The sequence below is a fragment of the Myxine glutinosa genome, chromosome 6 (genome assembly GCF_964187855.1).
Source record: "Myxine glutinosa chromosome 6, kmMyxGlut1.1, whole genome shotgun sequence".
NCBI classification, from domain to species: Eukaryota; Metazoa; Chordata; class Myxini; order Myxiniformes; family Myxinidae; genus Myxine; species Myxine glutinosa.
This window is the reverse complement of record NC_136266.1, coordinates 142456101-142482363: the sequence shown is the minus strand read 5'-3', so window position 1 is coordinate 142482363 and position 26263 is coordinate 142456101. Positions and strand designations below refer to the sequence as shown.

General features: G+C 43.5%; 1 protein-coding gene across 1 annotated transcript in view; it reads left to right on the top strand.

The window, feature by feature from the left end:
- The first annotated feature begins 2042 nt into the window (after window positions 1-2042).
- Window positions 2043-26263, top strand: part of LOC137417944 (uncharacterized) — a 57881-nt gene continuing 33660 nt past the window's right edge. Inside the window, exon 1 of the mRNA XM_078780627.1 lies at window positions 2043-2592. Within this exon, the coding sequence (XP_078636753.1) occupies window positions 2157-2592 (436 nt within the window). The 5' untranslated portion in view covers window positions 2043-2156. The remainder of the gene's footprint in view (window positions 2593-26263) is intronic.

The following is a 26263-nucleotide window of genomic DNA, read 5'->3' as shown; positions in this document are numbered from 1 at the left end:
TTTAAGTGAAATAGAGATTACTATTTTCAAAAGGTAAAAAAAGTTAATGTTTTAAATGAAACCGGAACCAGACGATGACGAAGAGGAAGAAGAGGAAAAAAACAAGAAGGCGGAGCGAGTGAGTTCGACAAGAAAGCCGAGCTGCTTTGAGGTCTGGAGCGAACATTGGCGAACGAGAGTCATGAGTGAACGTTGGGTTTCCCGGGAAAGGGATTCCTGCGACAGAGTTGTCATCGCTGTGACAGATAAACCTGCATGACAGGTTTTGCGGTCGATTCCGAAGAGAATCGTTGGAGTGCCATTACGTCTCGAGAACGGGCCGTTGGCCATTTTAACTCGCGCCCGATTTTCGCATCGCTCCAGGTTTTTCACCTCGCTTCAACCATTTTCACCACATCCAGACGTTAATCTGGTGTGTGTGTGAAACGTGGATTTTGAATGGGAAATGGCGGTTCGCCGAGTGGGAGCCGTTGAACGTCCGTACCAGAAGGTGTGATTTCCCCGTCACTTCGGGAGGGTGCCTTCGCCCATCTTTGGCAGTGTGACTGTCAACCGAGCGGGATTCTGGTTTCGATACGACATCGCTCTGACGATCACTGGAGCGGATCGGCTTTGGCTTGATGCCGGGATAGAGACATTGGGGAATGTTCTTGTTTCACTCACTTGGAGCACTGTGAGTTACCTTGTACGAACTGATGGTACCATCATAGGAAAATGATATATTGGTTGTACAATTGATTACTATTGTTGTTGTTCTGTTGTTCTTGTGTGGCCTTAATACAATACTTGTTTGTTGGTAACAATTGGTGTGGTTTCACCATTGATCTTTGACATACAGAATAACACATTTTTCTGCCGTGACTCCTCTCGGGGCTCGGAGGTACACCGTGACCGGGGTTTGGGGAGGAATACGTAACAATACGCCCCGAACCTTCTCGAACCCTCTCGAACCTTCCAACCACGCCCTGTGATGCAGTGCTGCCGCCACACCCTCTGAGCCCTGATTGGCGGCTCGTGCTTACCATCAGCTCCTCTGCCACCCTCATTCGGTCCCGCCCCGACCCTCCTAGCCGGCCTCGTGTTAATTTGCGCCAAAATGAACCAAAGGCAGCACAAAGGGGCATGAGGCTAGGGAGGCGGGATAGTCAATGGAAGTAGAAGTAGGACCTCTTGTCCTTACTCTACTCAACACAGAACTAACATAGGAAAAGGATTTAAGCTCACAAATCATAAGAAATAACTACACTATCGCAAGGCTACATGTTGCTTGTGTGACTAACTATGAGGGGGAAATTTAACCTTTATTATACAAACTGTTACCAAAACTCAAAACCGCAACAATATATATATATATATATATATATATATATATATATATATATATATACATACATATATATATATATACATATATATATATATATATATATATATATATATATATATATATATATATATATATATATATATATATATACATACGCACACAATTCAATTGAAATCAAGTAGATGTCCAATCATGGAAATAGACCGATGGGCAGACAGGGTGAACCAATTGCTCAACTCCGCTTTGAGCTCCACGTGGGATCTAATAAAGAATGTGTGGACTTCCATGAAAGTACATAATTGCCTCTTTTTTAAGTTCATACTGTAGCTCATGCCTCATGGTGTTGGAATTCTAGGTTCAGTTAATACCCCATATAATGAATGATACTGTTTGGTATACTGTTTTGATTTATCCAGTGTTTGTCAATGTCTTTGTAATTCATGTTCAAGTACGCTGTGTCCTAATGTTGTTATGATGTACACACTGCAGTGGAAGAAAATAAAAAGGGAAAAGTCTCAACACATTGGGTACCATGTTGAACCGTGTAAAAAGAATTTGCCCTCCTGGCCGCACGGTTACAGCGAGCACTCTGTGCGCGTTTAATTCCAAGTCGCGGTGGGAGGAGACGCCATGCTTTGGGGGTACGAATGGGAGGGGGCGGGGGGGGGGGCAGGGCAAGTGGTCTTATAAAGAGACGTCGAAGTCGAGCTGTGCACACGCCAAATGAGCGAGAGGAGCCACAAACGGTGCTCTCCGCAGACCCCCTGCTGTATACGTGCGCCCTGTCGCCTGACGCTCCGATCACCGGCAAGTTTGTAGTACCTGGAGCATGGCGTGCCGAGTTTTAGTCCTCTTCGTGGGTCTGCTCCTCGGTTCGATGCTCAGGTTTTCTCGCGACTCGACGAAGCCCTTCCCGGGTGCCGCGGCGTCCGATCCGAGTCGGGATGCGGACGCTCCGGCGCCGACGGTGGGCGACACCGAGGAGGGGGAGGCAGCGGCCGCGTCGCCCTTTCGCTGCTCCGCTTGCGACGCCACGGAACGCGCTCGCTGCCACACTCCGAGCGCCTGCGAGCTCATCCGGGAGCCGGGCTGCGGCTGCTGCTGGACGTGCGCCCGCGCCCGCGGGGAGCCGTGCGGTATCTACACGGAGCGCTGCGGTTCGGGACTCCGCTGCTTGCCTCCCCTGGAGGACAAGAGCCCGATCCTGGCGCTGATCAACGGACGTGGGACGTGTCTCAGCGGATCGACGTACGACTCGGACGCAGGTACCGATACTTACAGTACACACCTGTACCTGTAGTGGCGTCCGAACGATGCAAGATGCCTGGGCAGGTGCGTTCACCTTCGTTTTAAACTGGGCGCACCATATCCGGGTCATTGCATGGATTAGGTGGGTCTCGTCATCTTTCGCGAGCAGGTGTCACCTGTCTTTCTGGGATGCATGAATATGACGCAATGTTCGCGGTATAAAACTGCACAATCTGCGGCTTCACCCTCATCCCTAAAATCTTCATCTTTATCCCTAAAACTAAAAAAAGAACTTTAACAAGTACAGATACATTCAAAGTACACCGCCCCATGCCAAATAAAGAAATATCCTCCAGCGCAGCATTGCCGGGGCACCTTGGGTGCAATGCCACCGTGCAGCACATAGAGACTGTATTGGGATGGAGAGGTGTACAATACTTGATCGATTAATTGCGATATTAAAATCAATAAACAATGATCATAAAATATTTTCTTAGTCAATTGGCTAATAGCATTCCTAAACCACCAGTGCTTCATCCGAAACAGTAACTTTTTGAAAATTAATTAAATGTCATTAATCGAAAGAATCAAATAATTAATTGATAAATAAATAAATAATAAATCGATAAATTGATTAATCAATAAATCAAAAAAAAGCCTTGACAGCCAAATCACATGGTCATTGTCATGTCCAAATATCATCTTCCTAATTCAAAGGGCGCCTGAGATAATGCCCAGATGAGAAAGGAAACGTATAAGTACTTAATTCATCGCTAATAATTAAATAACTTATCAATAAATTGATTAATCAAAAAACCAAAAATACCGTTTTTGACAAAGGACTTGCTCACTATTGTGCCGAAATTTCAGCTTCCTAGCTCAAAGGATGGCCGAGATATCGCCTGGACAAACAAGAAAACAAGAAAACAAACAAACAAGAAAACAAGAAACCAGAGTGAAAATTGAGTACTCCCTTTAAGCGTGCGTCATTTCCGGGCCCCCTTCGGTGCCCGTCAATGACGTCATGCAGCACCTGGAGAAGGAATAGGAAATGACGTCATGCAGCGCCTGGAGATGGAATATGAAAGGTGCGGTGTACAAAAGTTTTTTAAAAATTATTATTATTATTATTATTATTATTATTATTATCCATTGTTGCTTTCGTTTTGAGCTTTACGTATGGCACGCACACACAGTTATGAATGGCGTATATTAACAAAACACTAACTATACTTCTTCCAAATTGTTCTATTGTTTTACCTGTTATTTGCATTTTGGAAGAAAATGTCAATTTGAAGGGTTAATAAAAGGTGCACTCAGCTTCACACAATTCTTTATGACACTCGATTTGCCATTGTGACGTCATTGTACATCGTCATCGTACATCTGGCGTATTCCCTGGCGTGTACTCTTCTTCATCGTTTTCACCCTCCAAGGGGGCTTCGGCTGATTAAGCCAGGCATTTGCTCCTCTGTCAGCAACGTTTTGACATCCTTACTTATTTATTCGTTTCATAACTCACTCCAGTATTTTCAGGAAGATACTCGCTTCCATGCGTGTTATTATTGGCAAATTTTGAGATGTTGGAGTCGTGCAAAAATGTGTCGGGCGTGACGTCATCGCCAGATCGAATCGACATCACAGCAAGTTTTAAAACGACACCATTTGAGTGCTCAAAATGAGGAATAAATCAAATACACACATGCTACCATGATAAACAAAAGCATAAATAACTCTCAATTAAGAATTCCTTTTAAAGAAAAAGACCAATTTAATCTCCAACCACCATTTTGCGACAAAACGATGTATTTTAAGGAATGAAGAGAAGTTTTTATTATGTGTATTTATTTATTTAGTACATGTGATAAGTTTCCCACCGACACAAGACCGGCCTTCATTTCTGGGTGCCGCCATCATTAAACTGCAGTGGTTTGTGGGATTTATTACGCAATATTTGAACATGTATTTTTGTTCTTAAAAACAACTTTAAAACTTCAATAGAAGAAGTCTTTATCTGTATCAATACTGTACAGACGCCCAAACGATGGGGCTATTTACGTTGTGGTTGGGAGAATGGGGGGGGGGGGGGGGGTGAGACAATTAAAATATTTCAGTTATAACAAATACATGAGTTTGTTCTTAAAACTTTTACCTTCAGTTAAAAAAAATTCAAAGTTGAAATAAATAAATATATATGTATATGGGGTGTAGAGGGTATATTGACAATTCCTTTTCTGCATTTCTTGCTCGGCTTGGAGTGTGTGGGACAGAAAGATGGAGGATGTGAGACAAGGTGGCCCAGGTTGTCTTGAAAGGCTCATTTTGGATATCGAGGAAGTTTATGGAGGCACGTCGAACGGTGTAGGTTGAGGTTGTGGGTGGTGGTTCATTTCAGCCTAAAGAGGTAGTGACTGAGTGTGGAAGAGACGTGTGTGTGTGTGTGTGTGTGTGTGTGTGTGTGTGTGTGTGTGTGTGTGTGTGTGTGTGTGTGTGTGTGTTGAGTGCTGCATGTTGTAAGGGTAGGTGGTCGGTTGGTTAGGTGTGGGTTTTTTTTTTGGTGTGTGTGTGTGTGTGTGTGTGTGTGTGTGTGTGTGTGTGTGTGTGTGTGAGTGGGTGAGGAGCTGTGGATTCTGGAAGTGGAGGCGATTTTGTTGTTGTAGTCTGTGTTCTCACTGGCTTGGGGTGGGGTACGTACGCATCCAGGTGTAGCTGCTGCATGTGGAGGCGTATGTACCCCTGCTGGCCCACCTTAGCTTACTGTATCGAGGTTGAAGGGCCGAAACGGGATGATGCTGAGGACCTCGACTGAGGACCTGGTCAGTGAGGCACACTTGCGACCAGGTGTGTTTTGTAATTATGTATGTGTGTGTGTGTATATATATATATATACACACACACACTAACATTTCTGGCAGCTTGCTATCCCGTATCGATTGCCAAGCGGCTTGCTTGATTCAAAGCGCTCAAACAAGCACGCCAACGGAACGGATTGCTCGACAGGGCTTCATTACATGTCGGTATCCATGGAAACAATGCTGTGGTGGTACTCGAGCAATGGTGTCCAGACGTCGTTTTCAGTTTTACTCGATCCTCTTGTGACACCTTCACAAATTTATTTATTGTGTTCGCAGCGAGTACAGAGTACGAGCTCCTGCCAAGCTTTGTCTTTGGACCCTACCACGATGCATTTTGGGGGGTGGGCAGGTGTGGAAGGGGTTTTGCATGTTTGCAGATCTTGAAGAGTTAGGATGAAAAGTAGAGTGAAAAGAATGAAAGTATGAAATGCACATTTATACACAGTACTGTATGTGTAAATGTAACGGGTATGCCTCTGAACATTTTATTGCTTGTAGTATCTTTTTGAATCAGAATATGGCGGCCATTTTTCCTCACACAACGAGGCACCTCTATTAATTGCTCGCTCCTCTTGCCGAATCACCTGGCGAATGGCTTGTAAAGTGGTTGATACAGTACTGGCTTGGAAGGCGATACCAAGGCCCTTGCAAGATGAACACTACCCTGGTCACGCTGATCACAGAAAACACTAGAACGGTACTCGGTAGGGAGCATACCTCCGCCAGGCTGAAAAGTTTACGTTTTGTATCCCACTGATAGGTCAAATCTGGATCCAGACCTGAACCAAAATCTAATCGGCTTGTTCTTGTCATTTACCCAACTCATTCACAAAGTTTTGTCATAAGTCGTCCACAACTTTTTGAAATATCGTGCTATACATCGTTTTTTGGCCCTATCACTCGATGGTGAAGAATCACTCAAAAAATGATCTGATCCGGATCCAGATTTGAATATTCACCAAACTGGAATCAAATCTTCCTCGCCGCATACTCAACCTGTCCACCAAGTTTCAACTAAATCTGTCCACAACTTTTTGAGATATTGTGCTATATATAGTTTCTTGCCCTATCTCTCAATGGTAAAGAATCACTTAAAAAAATTATATTATCCGAATACGGATCTGTATCTTCAACAAATCTAATCATTTGTCCTTGTCCCAAACCCAACCTCCACCAAATTTGTCCGAATCCGTCCACAACTTTTTGTTGGTGAAAACATAACCCCCATCCAACTTCGGTGTGAAAATTTCAAAGGAGAGGAGGAAAAAGGTGGTGTGTACGCTTGGTCAAGGTGTGCATCTTCACACTCATACTGTACATTGCTGAAATGATCACATGCTGTCAGCTTCCCTAGGGTGAGTGAAGGATGAATGAAGGAAGGAAGGAAGAAGGAACATCAAGTGAGGGCTAATGAGGGTGTAATGAGAGATGGACATGGTAATTGTGGAGGGACTACATTTTGAAGATGGTATGTTTTTTGTTTTTTTAATGGAGCGAAATGCCTCATAACAACCAAAAAGTGGGTAAATAAATAATAGTAACAAATGTAAGGTTGAAAATGATTAATTGATTACCATGGGGGTCTTTTGAATTATATTTTTTTTACTGTTGCAGCTCAGCCTCAAATGCGTTGAGGTGCAGGAGCGGCACGCCGGTGCGCTCTGGCAGCACTACACCCCTGATTATTATAACTCAGTCACCGAAGATGGACAGATATTATGTTTTCACCCCTGTCTGTTTGTCTGTGAGCAGAATATCTCAAAAAGTTGTGAACGGCTTTGGACGAACTTTGGTGGACAGGTTGAGTGTATGACAAGGAAGATATGATTAGATTTTGGTGAAGATCTGGATACTAAAATTATTTTAGTCATTCTTCACCATTGAGTGAAAGGGCTAAAACGATATATAACACAGTATCAGAAAAAGTTATGGATGGATTTGGCCGAAACTTGGTGGACAGGTTCAGTGTGTGACAAGGAAGAGTTGATTAGATTTTTGTTAAGATTCAGCTGCAGATTAGGCCTATCATTAGAATACAAAATGTAAGCTGTTCAGTCTGGTGGAGACATGCGCTCTACCGATCACTGTTCTAGTTTTCCCCATGCTTTTTATAATAAACGTGGGCATATTGAAATCAGCTCTGTCTGTTTGTCTGTCTATCCGTCTTGCCATCACTTCCTAAAATGGTTTGGCAAAAATTCACCAAACTTCGTAGTTATGATCAACACATAGTACGAAGTTACAACTGCAGTGGCATTTTTGGCCCCACCCCTGTGCCAGGGTCAAAAGGTCAAATACCAAAAAATGCTATTTCGGCCACATTTTAAAAACATTTTAAAATGAAACATTGTACTGTATATACAATCAACGTTGGGGGCCACATGAACTATTTAACGATTTTTGGGGATTTGACCTTCAGTTGATGCCCCAGCGGTGGGGATTTGAGATCACAGGGGTCAAAATGGGGGATGAAATTTTTGACTCAAAATTTGATATTGGATCAATCCTGGTGGAATATTTTGCCATCTTTCAACTGCTTTTGGTGGGAAGCATGGGAATTTGCAATGGCGTGCCATCACGTCACTCTAGGTGTTATTATTATTACCGGGAAGCAAAGCAAAAAGCGGGTTTAAGCAATAGGTTAACTTCTGTCGGTCTGTCCGTCTGTACGTCTGCAGATATCAGCTTATGATCGAGGAACAACTTGATTTTAGTTGAATGTTATATTTTGAACGTGAATCGGAAAACGAACCTGTAGCTTAGCAGTACTTTGGGTCTGAATTTGACCCGATTGCACCTGCACAAAGAGGAGTGAGATAATGCTATTGTGTTCAGGGCTGATTAACATCGGCCACCGAATGGATAGACCGAACTGGCTTTAACTCCCTCAGACTTCTTTGATTTATTGACGGATTTGTGAGGAGAGACACGAGAACCTTAGCTCTTTTAAAACAAACGGGGTTTATTTCCCGAAACAAACAAAACAGGGAAGATGAAATCTGACAGTGGGGAATTTTGACGATGGGTTTGGAAGGAAGAGAAATTCAATAAATAACGATGTACAATGAGATAAAATAATTCTAAAGAAATTTAAGGCACCTCACACCAGATTCAATCAGAGACGGGGAAAAGGAATGAGAACCGGGTGGCGTTATCTCTGTTGTGATACGTCGAAGGAGGAGGTGGCTTCTTGGAACTTCCACAAACCTCCACTTTTGCAGAGTTGGACATGTTAAATAAAGTGGTGTAAAAGACACTGTATCAATGGTGGTAAACATCCGGAATTTTTTTAATACAACCTTTAAAATCATTATTTTATTTCAATTGAATTATATACTTGAACACTGCTTTAGATAAGGTGTTCTCTGAACTATCTTATTATTTTACATTTATCTAAGGAGAAGCTTGTGCACAAATTACATACAGGATGAGGACATTAGAAGACAGTGTATTTTTATATGAATTATAAAGACATACAGTATGTGGGATTTTAACCTGTGTTCTCAGCCTCGTGAGTCATGGGTTCAGATGGGGATGCTCAACAAGTCAACCACTGCTGTTAGTCGAAGTAGATATTGTTTTGATTACTTTTTATTAGTACCCGACTGCAAAGCCGCAATGAGCCGGCGAAGCCAAAGCCTCTTGCCACTATTTTACCCATCACGATGGCATCAGTAGGTTAGGTAGTTGATAGTAGGTCGGTGGAGGTACCGTACCTGGTAAGACTTGGTAAAAGAGAAGAGCAGACAGTCCTCCCCAATAGCAATACCTACATACAATAAATGTCACAAGAAGCTTAAGGAAGTAACTATACGATGTGCTAGCTTAAGGCCTATTTTAAGAAATTTTAACTGGGCTTAACATACGTTTTCACAGTATGTGTGTAGTCTTCTAACTTCAGTCGCTGTCAGGGCTGGTTCTCTCCGGGCACTGCGGCTTCCTCCACCAGAAGAAGTTAGCTTGCAGTAAGATCAGTGCCGACAGATCAGACGATAGCGCCGTTGCAACGGCAATGTGTGACTGTCGTTAATCAAACCGAGCTTTCTTTCTTTATTTAAACCGCTTATACCGTATTTCTGGCCGTGAAAAACTATCCCCTACAGCCGCGAGATTTCTAAAAAATAATTCTTCATCAATTTTAGAATATTTGATGCCGTTTTCAGCGTCCGAAACGCGTAATAAGCTTTTTTAAAATATTTTTCAAATGCTGGAATCTCATTGGTTCCGGTGTTTGGTGACGATTTTCGTTGAAGATAACGAGGTTGGTCTTAACGTATTTTAATTACAAATTAGAGGTGCATTAGATTGTGAATCAAAGAAAGACGGGTGAAACAAACTCCTATTGAACTTTTTCGCAATTGTTTTATGCAAACTTCCTCATCCGGTCGATGGCGGCCTCCATTGCGTGATTTGGTTTTAGAAATATTTTTTCAAATGCTCGAATCTCATTGGTTCCGGTGTTTGGTGACGCTTTTCGTTGAAGATAACCAGGCCCGTGCGGGCCGAGGTTGGTCTTAAAGTATTTTAATAATAAATTGGAGGTGCATACGATTGTGAATCAAACAAAGACGGGTGAAAGAAACTCCTATTGAACGTTTTTCAATTTGTTATGCATACTTCCACATCCGCAAGATGGCGGCCTCCATTGAGCTTCGGAATTCTCAAGCCAAGGCATAATCTGGTTTTCGACATAATACGTACGCGTTTATTGACAACACCGGCTTCGCCGGCTATTACTTATTAATATTTACTTGTGTTTGGTGGAACTACTTGCAGGCGAGCTTGACTCTGCACCCACAGTCAGGATGTCAAAATACAAATGTTGTGTGTACGTGCACAGTTGAGCTCGGAGTTGAAGAAGGGAGAGGACAGTTGGAGCGTGCGCGATAATTTGAACAAATGCTTAATTTGCATCAACATGGCATCAGTGATGTCAGATTGGAAAATGTATAACGTTTTTTTGAGACTAAAATATAGGCTCAGTAAGAGCTAAAGAGATGTCCGCAGGTTCACAGAGTGATAGGGAGTCAAAGGAGGGAATTAGAGAGAGAGAGAGAGAGAGAGAGAGAGAGAGAGAGAGAGAGAGAGAGAGAGAAAGAAAGAAAGAATGAGGTGACAAAGTGCAGCACTGTTGAAGGGCAGGAGTGAGGGCCATGAGACAATAGACACACAGGAAGTTGGTCCCACATGCAAAAGAATAGAGGTATGAGGCAATGATGGTGAGCATACAGCTTCGAATTGGAATTGGAACACAGAAACACACAGCTATCTGTATGAAGAAACAAATGCTGAATTTACTGCAATAACAGATTGTACCGGAGAGTGAAGACGGCAAGGAGCTTGTGCTGTACATTATCCAGTCCTGTTTGGTTACACAACACAATATTTATCCAGAGGTGATTTGGATATTTTGCAGAAAAAGTATAATCAAAAAAAGAAAAGACAGCCAACACCGACCATTGGTAACATATTCTTTACAAGTGTCAAGTGCAAGGGGGATATGCGTACTATGCACACACTGTTCTCAAGACAAAAAACACAACTATCCCTTTTCCCCTTCCAAAACCTCCACTGGCCCTGTCCTATTCTACTCCCCATGGGGCTTACGCTATCCTTGAAAGGTTTGTTCATGACCAGTTAAATCGATTAAATAGGTTACCCTTCCCCTATATGAAAGCTAATAACTTGTTTTTTTTACCATAAATCCCCCATTCGGCGAGCCATGTTTGGTAGTACTGAGGCCTACTGGGATGACATGACTAACCGGACCCCAGATATACACAACTACCCCCCTGTTTTACTCTCCACTGTCTGCCTCCAACCCCCTCCCACCATTAGCCCCCCCCATTATGACTGCCAATTTTGGTTCCCAGTATATCCCATTCCGAGGGACTGTACACACATTGGATCACCTGTGAAACACCGGGATGACAGTTTATGGCTGGTTCGAGATTCAAATCCAGACTAAACGATTTAGACGCGAGTGTGTTTACCTCTCATTATGGCATACAGTGCCTTCAGAAAGTATTCACACCCTTTGACTTTTTCACATTTTGTTGTGTTACAGCCTGAAATTTAAAATGGATTAAATTGAAATATTTTTTGTTACTGATCTACACATCTACAATATAAGGTGTTCTATGAACTTGGTAGAACACCTTTTATTGTAGATGTTTTGTTGTCAATCCCCATAATGTCGAAGTGGAATATATATATTTTAATTTTTACAAAATAATTAAAACTGAAGCACAGAAATATCTAATTTACACAAGTATTCAACTCCCTGAGTCAATACTTTGTAGAATCACCTTTGGCAGCGATTACAGCTTCCAGTCTTCTTGGGTATGTCTGCATCAGCTTTGCACATCTGGATTTGGGGAGTTTCTCCCTTTATTCCTTGCAGATTTGCTCAAGATCTCTCAAGTTGGATGGAGAGCGTTGGTGAACAGCAAACTTCAAGTCTTTCCACAGATTCTCAATGGGATTTGCAGCCTTTTGTCCCATTAGGACGTAGAAGATAATTAAGTAAGTAAGTGGTCAATGCTATTCAAGTCTGGGCTTTGGCTGGGTCACTCAAAGACTTTCACGTTCTTGTTCTGAAGCCATTCCAGTGTTGCTTTGGCTGTATGCTTGGAGTCATTGTCCTGTTGGAACGTAAATCTTCACTGCAGTCTCAGGTCTTTTGCACTCTGAATTTTGTTCTCCTCAAGGATTTGACTGTATTTGGATCCATTCATTGGTCCCTCTATCCTTACAAGTCTCCCAGTCCCTGCCGCTGAAAATAATCCCCATAGCATGATGCTGCCACCACAATGCTTCACCGTAGGGATGGTGTTCGATGGGGGACGAGCTGTGCTCTGTTTCCACCAGATGTAGTGCTTTTCATTCAGGCCAAATAGTTCAGTTTTCATCTCATCAGACCACAGAATATGTTGCCTCATCCTCTCTGAGTCTTTCACGTGCCTTTTTGCAAACTCCAGGCGTGCTGTCATGTGCCTTTTTCTCAGAAGTAGCTTCTGTTTGGGTCTGGCCACACCCACATAAAGCCTAGATTTGTGAAGTGCTGCAGAGACTGTTGGCCTTCCGGCAGGTTCTCCCATCTCAGCCAAGGAACTCTAGTTTTGTCAGAGTAGTCATTGGGTTCTTGGTTACCTCTCTGACCAAGATCCTTCTTTCCCTGTTGCTGAGTTTAAAATGGCCAGGTCTAGGAAGAGTTCTACCGACAGTTCCTTGGACTTCATGCTAGAGTTTCTGCTCTGACATACGTTGTAAACTGTGGGGCCTTGTACAGAAAGGTGTGTTTCTTTCTAAATCATGTCCAAAAGAATTGGCCACAGGTGGACTCCAATGAAGTTGTAGAGACATCTCAAGGATGATCAAAGGAAATTGGATGCACCTAAGCTCAATTTGGAGTGTCAGAGCAAAGGGGTTGAATACTTATTGACGCAAGACATTTCAGATTTTCATTTTAAATTATTTTGTAAACGTTTCCAAAACGAAAATTCAGAATTTTTGAATTGCATTTGAAATTCTGAATTCAAAATTTCCAAAATACTGAATTTTGTGTAACATGAAAGTCGGTGAAAATGAGGCTCATTCCCAAAAAAATTGTACAGCATAGTTTTTGCAAAAACCTTGTGGGCCTCCGAGGCCCGATCACTGCATCCAAGGGTTAATCACAAAAAGACAAAGTGACACATAAAACATAAACATTGTTTTTCCAACATTCAAGGATTCTGAGTCTGTCCATAATTCTATCCCAGCTCAGTGTTTTGGACGCAGAGATTTCTGGAGAATTGCTAACAGTGATCTCAACTTAAATAAATCATCCATACCTGTCATTTTCTATGATCTGGAAATACTTAAACTCTTCTGTTGACAAGGCCAATATTTTTACTGATTTTTTGCAGAAAACTCAACCTTTGATGATTTTTGCAGCAAACCTAACCAGTCTGTACTCCCATTATGTTGGAAACTGGCATCTGTTGTGCCAGTGTACAAAGGTTTGGCTGGGGAGAAGTCAAATCCCGCATCTCTAAGGCCTTTGATAAAGTGTGGTACAGTCATCTTATTCATAAGCTCGTGTCAGATGGTATCTCTGGCCAAATGCTTGCCATTATCTCTGTATTTCTTACCGATCGCCAAATTTCAGTGGTACATGAGGGACAATGGTCCCCCACACATAGCATCGATGGAAGTGATCCTCAAGATTCTGTTCTGGGCCCTATAGTAGGGGAGCTCCCAATAGAGTTCGTGACCATTTTCCCGTGATCAAGGTTTGAAGGTTGATTTTGAAAGATAAAAATATATATAAAAAAATAAGCTTGGGTATCTTTTTTTAAAATGTGGGCTAACTCGGCCAGAGGACAAAATCCAAGATGTCTGCCAAAACCGCGAAATCGGGCATATTTCCGCCTACGTGAATGCTACATATACATATTGGGTGTCCATATGTGGGTTTTTCTGGGCCCAGATCTTGCATCTTACATCAGTCAAGTGATATTGTGACTTAAAATGATATTAAATGATTAATGTTGACCAAAATCCAAGATGGCCGCTGCAAAAAACCATGTATTGTATATGTTCATAATTGTGCATACCATAGATTCATCGCTGGCGTCTAAATACAGTTTTACATGACTAGTGTTTTCATTTATAACCTTATTGTTACTATGAATGACTTTTTGAGCAGGTAACGAACCAAGATTGCTGCCTTATCTACAAGATGGTTTGATTAAGTTTCACAGGTATTTGTTCACAGGTAGTTGTTAGTATTAATTTCCAGGGAGTACCAGGGTGGACAATGGATCAAGGCATTACAGTTAAGTATATTCAACTAATAATAGTTAAAATATTAGTTAAGTCCCTTTCTTTAAGAGATAAAGATCTGTCCTGTTCAATATTTAAGTTCAGTTAAGTATTAACATCATTCATATCATGCTGTCTGATGTACGGTATGTACAGTAAGTAATAGGTTTTATTTTTCATTGCAGAGTATACCATGGCGACACCACCCATTCAAGGAAAGAAGAGAAAGAGTGAAGATGAGGACCAGCCTCCAGGACTATCAAGCTCCAGTGAGTGTATCCTCTGTCATAAGCATTGTGATGAGGAAAAGAGTAGCTTAAGCCCAGAAGCCTGGCAGCATCTCCAACAACAAGCAGAACGATGGAGAGGATTGGACAAATACGGTCAAGTCTTTGATGCAGTGCCATGGCACAATGGACCAGCTGGAATATATTTCCACAAACTGTGTAAAGTTCAACTGGCCAGTAACTATAAATTGGAGCAGGCACTAAAGCGACAAAAGAAATGTTTTGAAACAGAAATCTCTCGCAGCGATGATGTAGCTGACGAAGCACCTGGACCATCTTGCGCTCAGAGACAATCACGATCACAAACCGGTATTATACAAGACAAACATTTGTGTATTTGGTGTATGAAGGGAGAAGACCTGAAACACCCTGGACGGGACAAGTGGCACATCATGCAACAAATGGATGCATGGCATGTCTTCAAAGGTCACACAGTCCATCTGGACGACGAGAATATGCGGGATCGCATTTTGACACTGATTGATTCCACGTCAGATCCATTTGCCACAGAGATCGGCTACCATCGGTCATGTTGGACGAAATACATCAAAGTCCATGATTATAATGATCAACATTTGCACATGCACAATGTACGACTGGCAGAAGTACGTCAAATGTTTTTCAAACATGTGCGCACTGTAATTTTTGAAAGACATGAACTCCGAACACTACAGAGCCTTCTACAAGACTACACGCAAATGCTGGTGAACTTTGGCATGACTGTGAACACTGTGAAGTCTAGCACAATAAAATCTATGCTCCAAACGGAATTCAGCGACCAAATTGGTTTCCACGAAAGAGTTACAAAAAACAAGAGCTCAATGGTTTTTGACACGTCAGCTGGTGGAACATACATAGAAGCTGCTGTAAATTGCCTAGGTGCAACTGATGACCAACTCGTCTCAATTGTAGCGCAACGAATTAGAGCTGAAGCAGCAAAAGTATCGCCAATGATCTGGCCACCTCACATTGACGATTTACTCAATGAGGATGAAACAAGCAGCCTACTGAAACAGCTCATTTCCCGTCTAAAGTCTTCAAAACCTCAGCGTGACCTTGATATGGAGGATGACGACTCTGCAGTTATCGCTTTGACTGCCTTGCTCTCTTCATATATGACAGGCAAACGAACTTCATTTGGAACAAGGTTGTCTGTTATGATACACGGACTAACCAGAAGCCGGGAACTTGTCGAGTTATTGAAAAAATTCTCAATTGGGATCAGCTACAAAGACGTGCTACATCTCTATGATGCTTGGGCCAAGTACGATATTGAGCAGAACAAAGCATGTCCAGAGGAGCTTGCACTGGGTATGCCAGGGACAGCAGTAATGGACAATGATGACTTTTCTGAGGACACGCTAACTGGCGCGAACACTTCACACCGTACAAATGTTATGTTTGTCCAGCCACTTGATTTGGTTCATGCTCCAGAGGAATCGGCCCCAGAATTAACAATTCCCAAGTCTAAAGAAATGAAGCATCTTTGCATCGATCAGCATAAAGTCCATCCTTACAAGACTGTCCAGCGTGGAGCTCCAAGTATGCGAACAGGTGTTGACATTACTCCTTCAGATACTAAAGTCCAGAGGCAGCGAGGACTCATTCATGCCATGACACGTCAAGCACGTCTAGATGAGACTCATACACCACCTGCACCATGCAGTCAAACAGTTGGGGGATTTGCAGGTTTCCAGTCAACAGTTCAGCCGCATGTTGTCAAAAGCAAGCCGTATTACTTCTTGACTTTTCCAAATCCTCCTGTAAAATCTGTAGTGCACGAAATAATGTGCCGGATGTTTGATGCAGCAGGCAAAAAGAACATGCCCTTCATCCAGTTGGTAGGAGATCAACCAGTGTATGCCTTGATAGTGCAAATGAGATACGAACACCCTGATAAATTCAGTGTCGTGTTGCCTTCTATGGGCCCATTTCATATTCACATGTCTTACATTTCTGCCATGAATAAGCGTTTTCACGGGTCTGGCTTGTCTGACATCCTCGTTGCGGCAGATGTTATTGCAGAAGGGTCTGTGGACCAGGCATTACGGGGCAAACACTACAAGAGGAGCATACGATGTCTCCGATTGATGTATGAAACTCTGCTGAGAAGAATCATACAACAGTCACTACAGAATGGGGGAAGCATCTCAGATGAACTTGAAGCTCACTTGACTGTCCTGCGGAATCCTTCCTCAACAGCAGAAGAACGGCAGGAATGTTATGCACTTCTGGAAGCCAACCAAGAGGTTATTTCATTGGTGGCAGATGAGTTCAATAGAATTGAGGAGTCCGGTGGTTCAATGGCAAAGTACTGGATCACATTTATGGAGATGACTGAAATATTGATGATGAATCTGCATGCGTTGAGAATCCAGAACTGGGAACAATTCAAGTCGACATTACGTTTAATGCTACCATGGATCCAGATTTATGACAACGATAAATATGGACGGTGGTTGGTTGAGTATTGGCTGGAAATGGAATCCCTCCCAGAGGATGTAGCACAATACATGCGAGATGGCTTATTTGCTCAATCCATGTCGGGAAAGCCTTACTCATGTTTGCCATTGGATCTCTGGATCGAGATGACAATGAACAAGGGTTCAAAGATGAAAGCTGGCTGGCTCAAAATTTTGAAGAACGAAAAGATGCTGCTGTCACATTCCCGAAATGCTAACAATGTTAATAGAGTCCGATCCTCACTGCATGATCTTGCCAGCACATCAGAATCAAAACGACATCACAGTGAAAATGCTCCCACTCGCATGAAGGAAGACGAACAAGCTGTACAAGATATTAACAACTGCATCACTGAATTCGGCTGTGACCCTTTCAATGAAGAAAACAAGGTCTTGAAGTCACTACAGTCTGGAATGGTAGCTTCTGATGACCTCATTCAAGATTTTGAATCGGTCCACACCGATGGCGAGAAATGCTTGAAGGCATTCTGTGAAGACAGAATGTTCAGCAGCAACAAACCTTTCCATGCAACCATTCACAGGAATTTGAGACGGAACTTCAGCAACCCACCTTCAGTCAAGACTGGCGAGCGCATCATGAAGTCAGACGCAATGGAGAACAGAGCGATGGCAGCAGTTGTCTCACTTGCTGAAAATGACACCGAAAATTTCACCTTGTCAGAGATAATGTCGTACCGAGTCACAGATGAATGTCTGCCAATATTCAATATCAACGGCACCATGAAAAAAGTGCAAAAATCTAAGTTGGTAGAAAAATTCAAGCTACATGCGTTGGAACCAACACCAGACAAGTACACGGCGATCCTGGACATGGGATTTATATGGCGTTTGTCTACGCCATCGGTAGAAGACAGGGAAAAGGCTGATGGAATTTCCTACACCTGGGGAGACTACGCATCGAAGGTGTTCGCCGTCATTATGAGCAGACATAAATATGCATCACAAGTTGTGTTTGTCAATGACAGATATGATGTTTCCCTGACCGTCAAGGATAGCGAACGCAAGCTTCGAAAAAGCACTTCTGGATTTTCAGATGGCTCCAAGAATGTATTTTTCAAGCAGTCGGACAAATTCCCATCTGCCAAAGGATTTCAAGACTTCTTCCACAATGCAACAAACAAGCAGCACCTACAGATCTTTCTCAGAAACGAGTTCAGCGTGTTGTACCGAAACTATTCTAACACTGAATTTGTCTACTGCGTTGGGCCCACATGTGTCAATCTATCGACAGGTTTGCCTGTTACAGACTTCCAGTGTGAACAGTTAGAAGCAGACACATGCATGTTCTTCATCTACTCACAAATACGTAAAGCTGGAATAGAAACACCTGTTATCATCGACGCAGAAGATACGGACGTGCTTGTATTGGCATCGTATGTTGCTCATAGAACTGAAGGGGTGCTCGCAATGAAGTACAAAAAGCAGTTCATAGATTGTACAGCTTTCTGCCCGAAGGAAATAGCAGATATCATAGTTCCTCTTCACGTCCACAGCGGCTCAGACACAACAGCAGCATTCTTTGGACATGGGAAGAAAACCATCTTCGACATATCATCCACTTCACCTGAAGCTAGAGCGTTCCTCAGTGAAGTAGGGAAACACCTACCGGTCCCTCAGCAGGTGCTTGATCATATGACGCTGTACACCATACGGTACATATACAAGGACAAACAAAGTACCACTCTGTGTGATGCTCGGGCCAGGAAGTGGCGACAAATGAAAAGGAAATCAATACTGCGGCTTCCACCAGACAAAGAATCCCACGATTTGAAAGTCAAGAGAGTGAACTATCAAACCTACGTGTTGCTCAACTACGAAAAACCTGATGCGCCACCGTCTCCTTTATCTCATGGCTGGCATCTCGAGGAAGGCATGTGTCTTCCATTGAGGTACATTCACCCAGCACTCCCAGAAAAACTAACTCAGGCTTTGGAAAGCAGCCCAACTATGGATGATCCAGTCGAGTCTGGGTCCGAGATGGACGATTCGGACAGTGAATAACAATTTCAATCTATCCAACACAAACAAACTGTTATAACAACTATTGTCATTTTCAACCCTACCGTATATGCTACTTGTGCAATGTGTATCACTGCTTGTAAATGTAATGTCATGTCACTGTAAATATAATAAAACAAAATAGAGAAAGATAAATTCTTTCTTACTGATTGCAAATGAAAACCTTGAACATTGTGTCAAATAAAAGACGTTGCAATAGATACAATGTACAGTAGCCATAACTGCTTATCTAACGGGCGAGAGGCAGCCATCTTGGTTCGTTACCTGCTCAAAAAGTCATTCATAGTAACAGTAAGGTTATAAATGAAAACACTAGTCATGTAAAACTGTATTTAGACGCCAGCGATGAATCTATGGTATGCACAATTATGAACATATACAATACATGGTTTTTTGCAGCGGCCATCTTGGATTTTGGTCAACATTAATCATTTAATATCATTTTAAGTCACAATATCACTTGACTGATGTAAGATGCAAGATCTGGGCCCAGAAAAACCCACATATGGACACCCAATATGTATATGTAGCATTCACGTAGGCGGAAATATGCCCGATTTCGCGGTTTTGGCGGACATCTTGGATTTTGTCCTCTGGCTGAGTTAGCCCGCATTTTAAAAAAAGATACCCAAGCTTATTTTTTTATATATATTTTTATCTTTCAAAATCAACCTTCAAACCTTGATCACGGGAAAATGGTCACGAACTCTATTGGGAGCTCCCCTACTACTATGTTGTTCTTGTTAAACATATATGCCTTTCCAGACCACATTATTTCGCAGCTAGGCATTTGGGCGGATGATTCTACACTGTACAAAACGTATCCAGGCACACCGTCTACTTCGTCTCATGTCCAAGCCAGTACAACTCAGTCAATATTTGGAGAATGTGGTAAACTGGAGGAAGGAATCGTTTGTATCATTCAACGTGAAGAAGACTCAGTTGGTATCCATATCCCAAACAAGGTCTTTATGTTTTCCAACATTGTCAATGGGTTCTTTACCATTACAGGAACTCTCCGAGTTACGTCTGCTTGGACTTAATATCTGCCCCAACTTTACTTGGGATAGTATATCAACAGTACAGCAAAGATTGCTTCCAAACACATTGGCTGCATAATAAGTATGGAACATGAGTGCTCCCTGCCACCTGTCATTACCCAACTTACATATAAACAACGCTGCATTCACAACACAGGTATTTTGCAAAGCTTCTGTCCATGACATTCATTTCCACATCATTGTGTAATAAATCTGAGAAGTGGGCTTTTACCTTCCTCATTGAAGCTCATCGTAGCTAAGAATTCCGCACCATGTATGTCTAGTTTTTCTGTTATCGTTTCATTCCTGTTTTTACCCTCGCCTGAGGAGAGGGTATTGCATTTGAGTCCGTTTGTTTGTCTGTCTGTTTGTCCGCATAGAATAAATATGATTTTCTCTGCAACCGTTGGTCCGATTGACAGGAAATTTTCACCAGAGGTGCAACTCCACCTGTATAATTTTTGAATGATAATTATGACGTCATAGGTCACGTGGTTTGGCCGCCATCTTGAAAAAATTTGCACCTCTATATATCCGAAAGCAATGAATAGAAAAAATTGAGACATGGCTCATTGTAAATAACTCTCCATAGGGAATAAAATATGTTAATGATGATGTCATAGGTGCCTCCATTATGACGTCATAATTCAACAAGTACAAAACTTCATCCTATCAAGATGAAATTTACTGAGCATCATGTAGGCATAAATTGGTGGAGAAAAAAAAAATGAGGACGTCATTGGTCACGTGGTTTGGCCGCCATCTTGGAAAAACCAAAAACATTTGCACCTCTATATCTCTGAAAGTGCTGCATAGAAAAAAATTGAGACATGGCTCATTGTAAAAAAAACTCTCCATGGGGAATAAAATGTTAATGATGATGTCATAGGTGCTTCCATTATGACGTCATAATTCGACAAGTACAAAACTTCATCCGATCAAGATGAAATTTCTTGAGCATAATCTAGGAATAAATTAGTGGAAAAAAAAAAAGATGACGTCATTGGTCACGTGGTTTGGCCGCCATATTTGTTTTAACACAAAAGCCTTAAAAACCACTGAAAATACATCCTGGCGAGGGTTTGCAATCTCTGATTGCTCTTTCTTGTTGTTAATTGTTTTTTGAACCCATTCCCATCTCTTTGTCATTTCCTTTTGGTGTGCATTGTCGAATCTGAGTTTGTCTGGTGCCTAACTCGGAAGACCACACCAATAAAGTGTGGGTCATTGTCTTGAGACTGACATGTGCCTCATAAGGTTTCTTTTATCCTGTCTGTTCTCCTTTCATGCTTCTCTATTTCCTATTTTACTTTCTCATCTTAAAAAAAAATACAATTTTATTTAATACGAATAAATCACCACCTCATTCTGTCTGTTATTTCGTATCTTCGCTCATCTATCTTCTTTATATAGTACTAAATGTCAGTGTGTCTCCTCCATAACTCTAAAACCATGAAACCCAGTGGCCCGAAACGTGGCAAACGTGGTAAGACAATGGCAAACCACCTAGTATACCTTTGCCAAGCAGTCAAGGACCTGCATTCAGGCAGAGCACACATTCAATCAATCAATCTTCTCAAGCTCTTTCTATTTTTTTCACTCGCACTTGATTTTTTTCTTCTACTCTTCCTCTATTTGTCTTTCACTTTCCTTCTGCCACTTATTTTACTTACTGCATTCTGTCACTATCTGTGTCTTTCTTCTACTCACTTTGGGTATGTGGGTGTCTTCTGAAACCTCAGGGAGATGGATGCCCCTGCCTTGCATAATCCCAAGTCACCTGTGGGCAAGGTGTAGTGCGTGTCAGCCCCCCTTACCAGGGTAACGGTCCGCAGCCATGTGGTTTAAATGGCAGATGGCTCTGCACATCTGGTGGATGAGAATCCAGTCGACTCCAACAGCACGGGCGGAAGAGGGTGAATTCCCCAACGGCCAGCAGAGGGACGGAGAGGAGTGGCGATTCCCTGTCTATACTACACACTTACCCGTGTGTACCAGCCATAGAAAGGCAATATGATGGCACACACCATCACAGCCCGAGGAGACTCGACATCATCTACTCACTCGCTCTGTACACCTCAGATTAGTCACTCATCAGTATGAACCTTTATTCTGGCATTACACTTCCTTTTGCTGCAGTTTTGTGATACGTTTTAAGTTTAAACCAATTCTGTCTGATTGTACACTTATTCTGATGCGTTGGCAGAGTGAAATAAAACATTGAGTAATACAATCTTCCTTTCGGGTGCAAGGAAAGACAAATTACACTTCACGACCAATGGGCACCGGCTCAGTGCGCCGTGCTCGATGGAAAGAAAATGTCGTGAAATTGCAAGTTGGCGCTACTCATATTCTATAGGGACTCTACATCTTGCTGCCCCTCCCCCACCACACTTCCTGTTCCTACTGCTGCCCTCCTCGCTCCACCTTCCGCCATCACATGCCCCTTCAGATGCATCTGCAACTTTCCCTGGGCTATTCTCCCTTTGACACGTCATTGCTCCCCTCCAAAGGCGGTGTTGCTGTGTATGTCAAGAGTTTCATTCCATAATTGGTCGTGGTCCATTGTCCCCACTAAACCCTCCAAACCCTGTGGAATACCTGTGGCTACGTGTGTACCTCTACACAACTGCCTCATGTTTGTCTGTGTGGTATTCAATCCACCCAATGTTGACGACTCTCCATGCACCTTTATTTCCTCCAACATGGATCAACTCGTAAACACCCATCCCAACTCTGTTTCTAATTTGTATCGATTTAGACTGTCACCATGCTAACTGACTTGGTGTTGGCTCAGCAACAGCCAGCCGTGGAATTTCAGCAAAAGCCTTATGTGACAACGTGGATTTGATCCAATCTGTAAACTTCCCAAGCCAGATTTCTCCTACCGGCAAGTCTTCCCTCCTGGACCTAATATTGATGAACTTTCCATCCATTTTCTGTTGTTCCTCTTTTGTCCCCAATCGCACATTTGACCACTTCCTTGTCAATGCCAATATCTCTCTGGCTATTTTAAGGGAGCAACATCAGTGATGCCATGGAGGCTGTTTGCGCAGACCAACTGGTAGAGACTCCAATCTAACCTCTCACAAAAGTCTACTTTCTCTCATGCACATGTTTATCCCATCCTGCTTGTGATTTTATTATTCACTAGCAGAAGTACCCGGCATTGCCGGGCGGGGGAGGGGAGGGGAGGGAGAAGGGGAGGGGAGGGGAACGGGGGGGAGGGGAGGAGAGGGTGGGGAGGGGAGAAGAGGGGGGGGGAGGGGAGAAGAGGGGGGGGAGCGGAGAAGAGGGGGGAGGGGGAGGGGGAGGAGGAGAGGGGAGAAGAGGAGGGGGATGGGGAGGGGGAGGGGGAGGGATGGGAGGGGGAGGGGGAGAGGGGAGAAGAGGGGGGGGGATGGGGAGGGATGGGAGGAGGAGGGGGAGGGAGGAGGGGGGAGGGGAGGGGAGGGGGGAGTGGACGGGAGGGGGAGGGGGATGGGGGAGGGGGAGGGGGGAGTCAAGTCGGAAGTCATTGTCGTCAATTGAATGTCGCATTTATTTTTTATTCCCTGTCAAATGGCATTTGTCCCGCATTCCGAACCCGGAAATCGGACGTCATTGTCGTCAAATAAATGTTTCACTCTCTGTCACATGCCGTTGGTCCCATGTCAATCGGATGAAGTTGAAAAATTAGCGTTACGAAGTTTCTCTGGGACGTACTGATTCCGAATATGCCTTTGGTTTTGCTCTGCGATGAGTGGTTCTCGAGTTATAAGAGGACAAACAAACAAACATACTTTACTGCTTTATATAAATAGATTCTCTCAACTGTGGGACACTGGATCCTGTAGGGAGGCGGTTGCAATCAAGTGGCTTGCTTTCTCTGCTTGGAAAGCTAACTCAAATGAGCGTAACTTTATGTCATTCCATAATACACACAAGTGTGTGTCCATCTGAGGCAAGCTAGAAAACATCATCTTGCAAATCTCAAAGCCAAATCTTCCAACCAGTCTCCTCACTCCAAATCATAGTGGAATCTTGTCAAGTGTGTCTCTGGCGTATGGTCCCCCTCCAACTCTCCAACCTGTCCCCCATGTCAAACGACAGTACTGCAGACTATGTCCGATAATGTCTAAACTTTGTTTAGAAACCATTTCTGACTTCCTCCACTCATGCAGGCAATGTGTGGCTATCAATGTAACCCTCTCCTCTTCGCCCCCAGTGGAGACTAGGGTCTCCAAATGCAGTGTATTTGGCCCACTGTTGTTCCTCATCTACAGTGCATTCAGAAAGTATTCAGACCCCTTCACTTTTTTCACACTTTGTTATGTTGCAGCCTTATGCTGAAATCGTTTAAATTCATTTTTTCCCTCATCAATCTACACTCAATACCCCATAATGACAAAGAGAAAACAGGGTTTTAGAAAGTTTTGCAAATTTATTAAAAAGAAAAAACTGAAATATCACATTTACATAAGTATTCATACCCTTTGCTATGACACTTGAAATTTAGCTCAGGTGCCTCCCATTTCTCTTGATCATCTTTGAGATGTTTCTACACCTTGATTGGAGTCCACCTGTGGTAAATTCAATTGATTGGGCATGATTTGGAAAGGCACACACCTGTCTATATAAGGTCTCACAGCTGACAATGCATACCAGAGCAAAAAGCAAGCCATGAGGTCGAAGGAACTGCCTGCAGAGCTCAGAGACAGGATTGTGTCGAGGTACAGATCTAGGGAAGCCTACAAAAAATCTCTGCTGCATTGAAGGTTCCCAAGAGCACAGTGGCCTCCATAATTCTTAAATGGAAGAAGTTTGGAACAACCAGGACTCTTCCTCGAGCTAGCCGCCCTGCCAAACTGAGCAATCGGGGGAGAAGGGCCTTGGTAAGAGAAGTGACCAAGAACCCGATGGTCACTCTGGCTGAGCTCCAGAGATCCTGTGTGGAGATGGGAGAAACTTCCAGAAGGACAACCATCACTGCAACTCTCCACCTATCTTGGCTTTATGGCAGACTGGCCAGACGGAAGCCTCTCCTCAGTGAAAGACACATGAAAGCCCACTTGGAGTTTGCAAAAAAGCACCTATAGGTCTTTCAAGACTGTGAGAAACAAGATTCTGCCTATTTTCACTCGCGAGAAAATCATATTTATTCTGCGCGGACAAAAAGACAAACAAACAGACAAACGCACTCAAATGCAATACCCTCTCCTTAGGCGAGGGTAATGATAACTTTATTGAGTATGTTATGGCCTGAAGCACACCAAGCCAAGCCTTCAATCACACTGTCTTTATTTATGGATTATCACACGAAAATCTCTTCCCACACATAAAACCAAGAAGGGAAAAAGAGGGAAAAACCCAAATAGGCCAGTCCAAGAGTAGGCCGGTCCGAGTAGGCCGGTCCAAGAGTAGGCCGGTCCAAGAGTAGGCCGGTCCAAGAGTAGGCAGGTCCAAGAGTAGGCAGGTCCAAGAGTAGGCCGGTCCAAGAGTAGGCCGGTCCAAGAGTAGGCCGGTCCAAGAGTAGGCCGGTCCAAGAGTAGGCCCCAAGGCAGGCCCAACAGTAGGCCCCAGGGCAGGCCCAGCAGTAGGCCCCAAGGCAGGCTCAACAGGGCAGGCCCAGTAGGCCCCAGGGCAGGCCCAGTAGTAGGCCCCAAGGCAGGCCCAACATTAGGCCCCAGGGCAGGCCCAGTGGTATGCCCCAGTGCAGGCCCAATACGAGAGCGTAGGAGTAGGAAAGTCCACGAGTAGGCCCCAAGGCAGGCCCAACAGTAGTAGGCAGCAAGAGTTCAATAAACGTCACCCTTCAGGTAGAGAGATTGCAGCTGAACACTCCACAACCCCCCAAAAAGCACTCTGCCACAAGCCCTCCTCCAAAATGGCCACTCACTCCTCTGAATCACCTTCCTGGCCACTCCCCTGCCCCACAGCCAATCATAGGCTTTATACACATGGACCAAACCACTTGGTCTAACTCACAGGGGGGTGTGGGGGAAGGAAGAAGAAAAAGGTCACAAACCGTAACAAGTAGCTTGTGAAATCTCCGCTGGAACCCCAAAACGTTCCACAGGAGGTTTGGCGGGGCTAGCCCCAAAACTGAGGGAGTAGTTTGGGGATGGACAGACGGACAGACACTCCTGTTTTATAATATACATAGACGAGTGGGGTCACCCGTGGGAATCCCACGGGCATTGACGTGTGTGACATT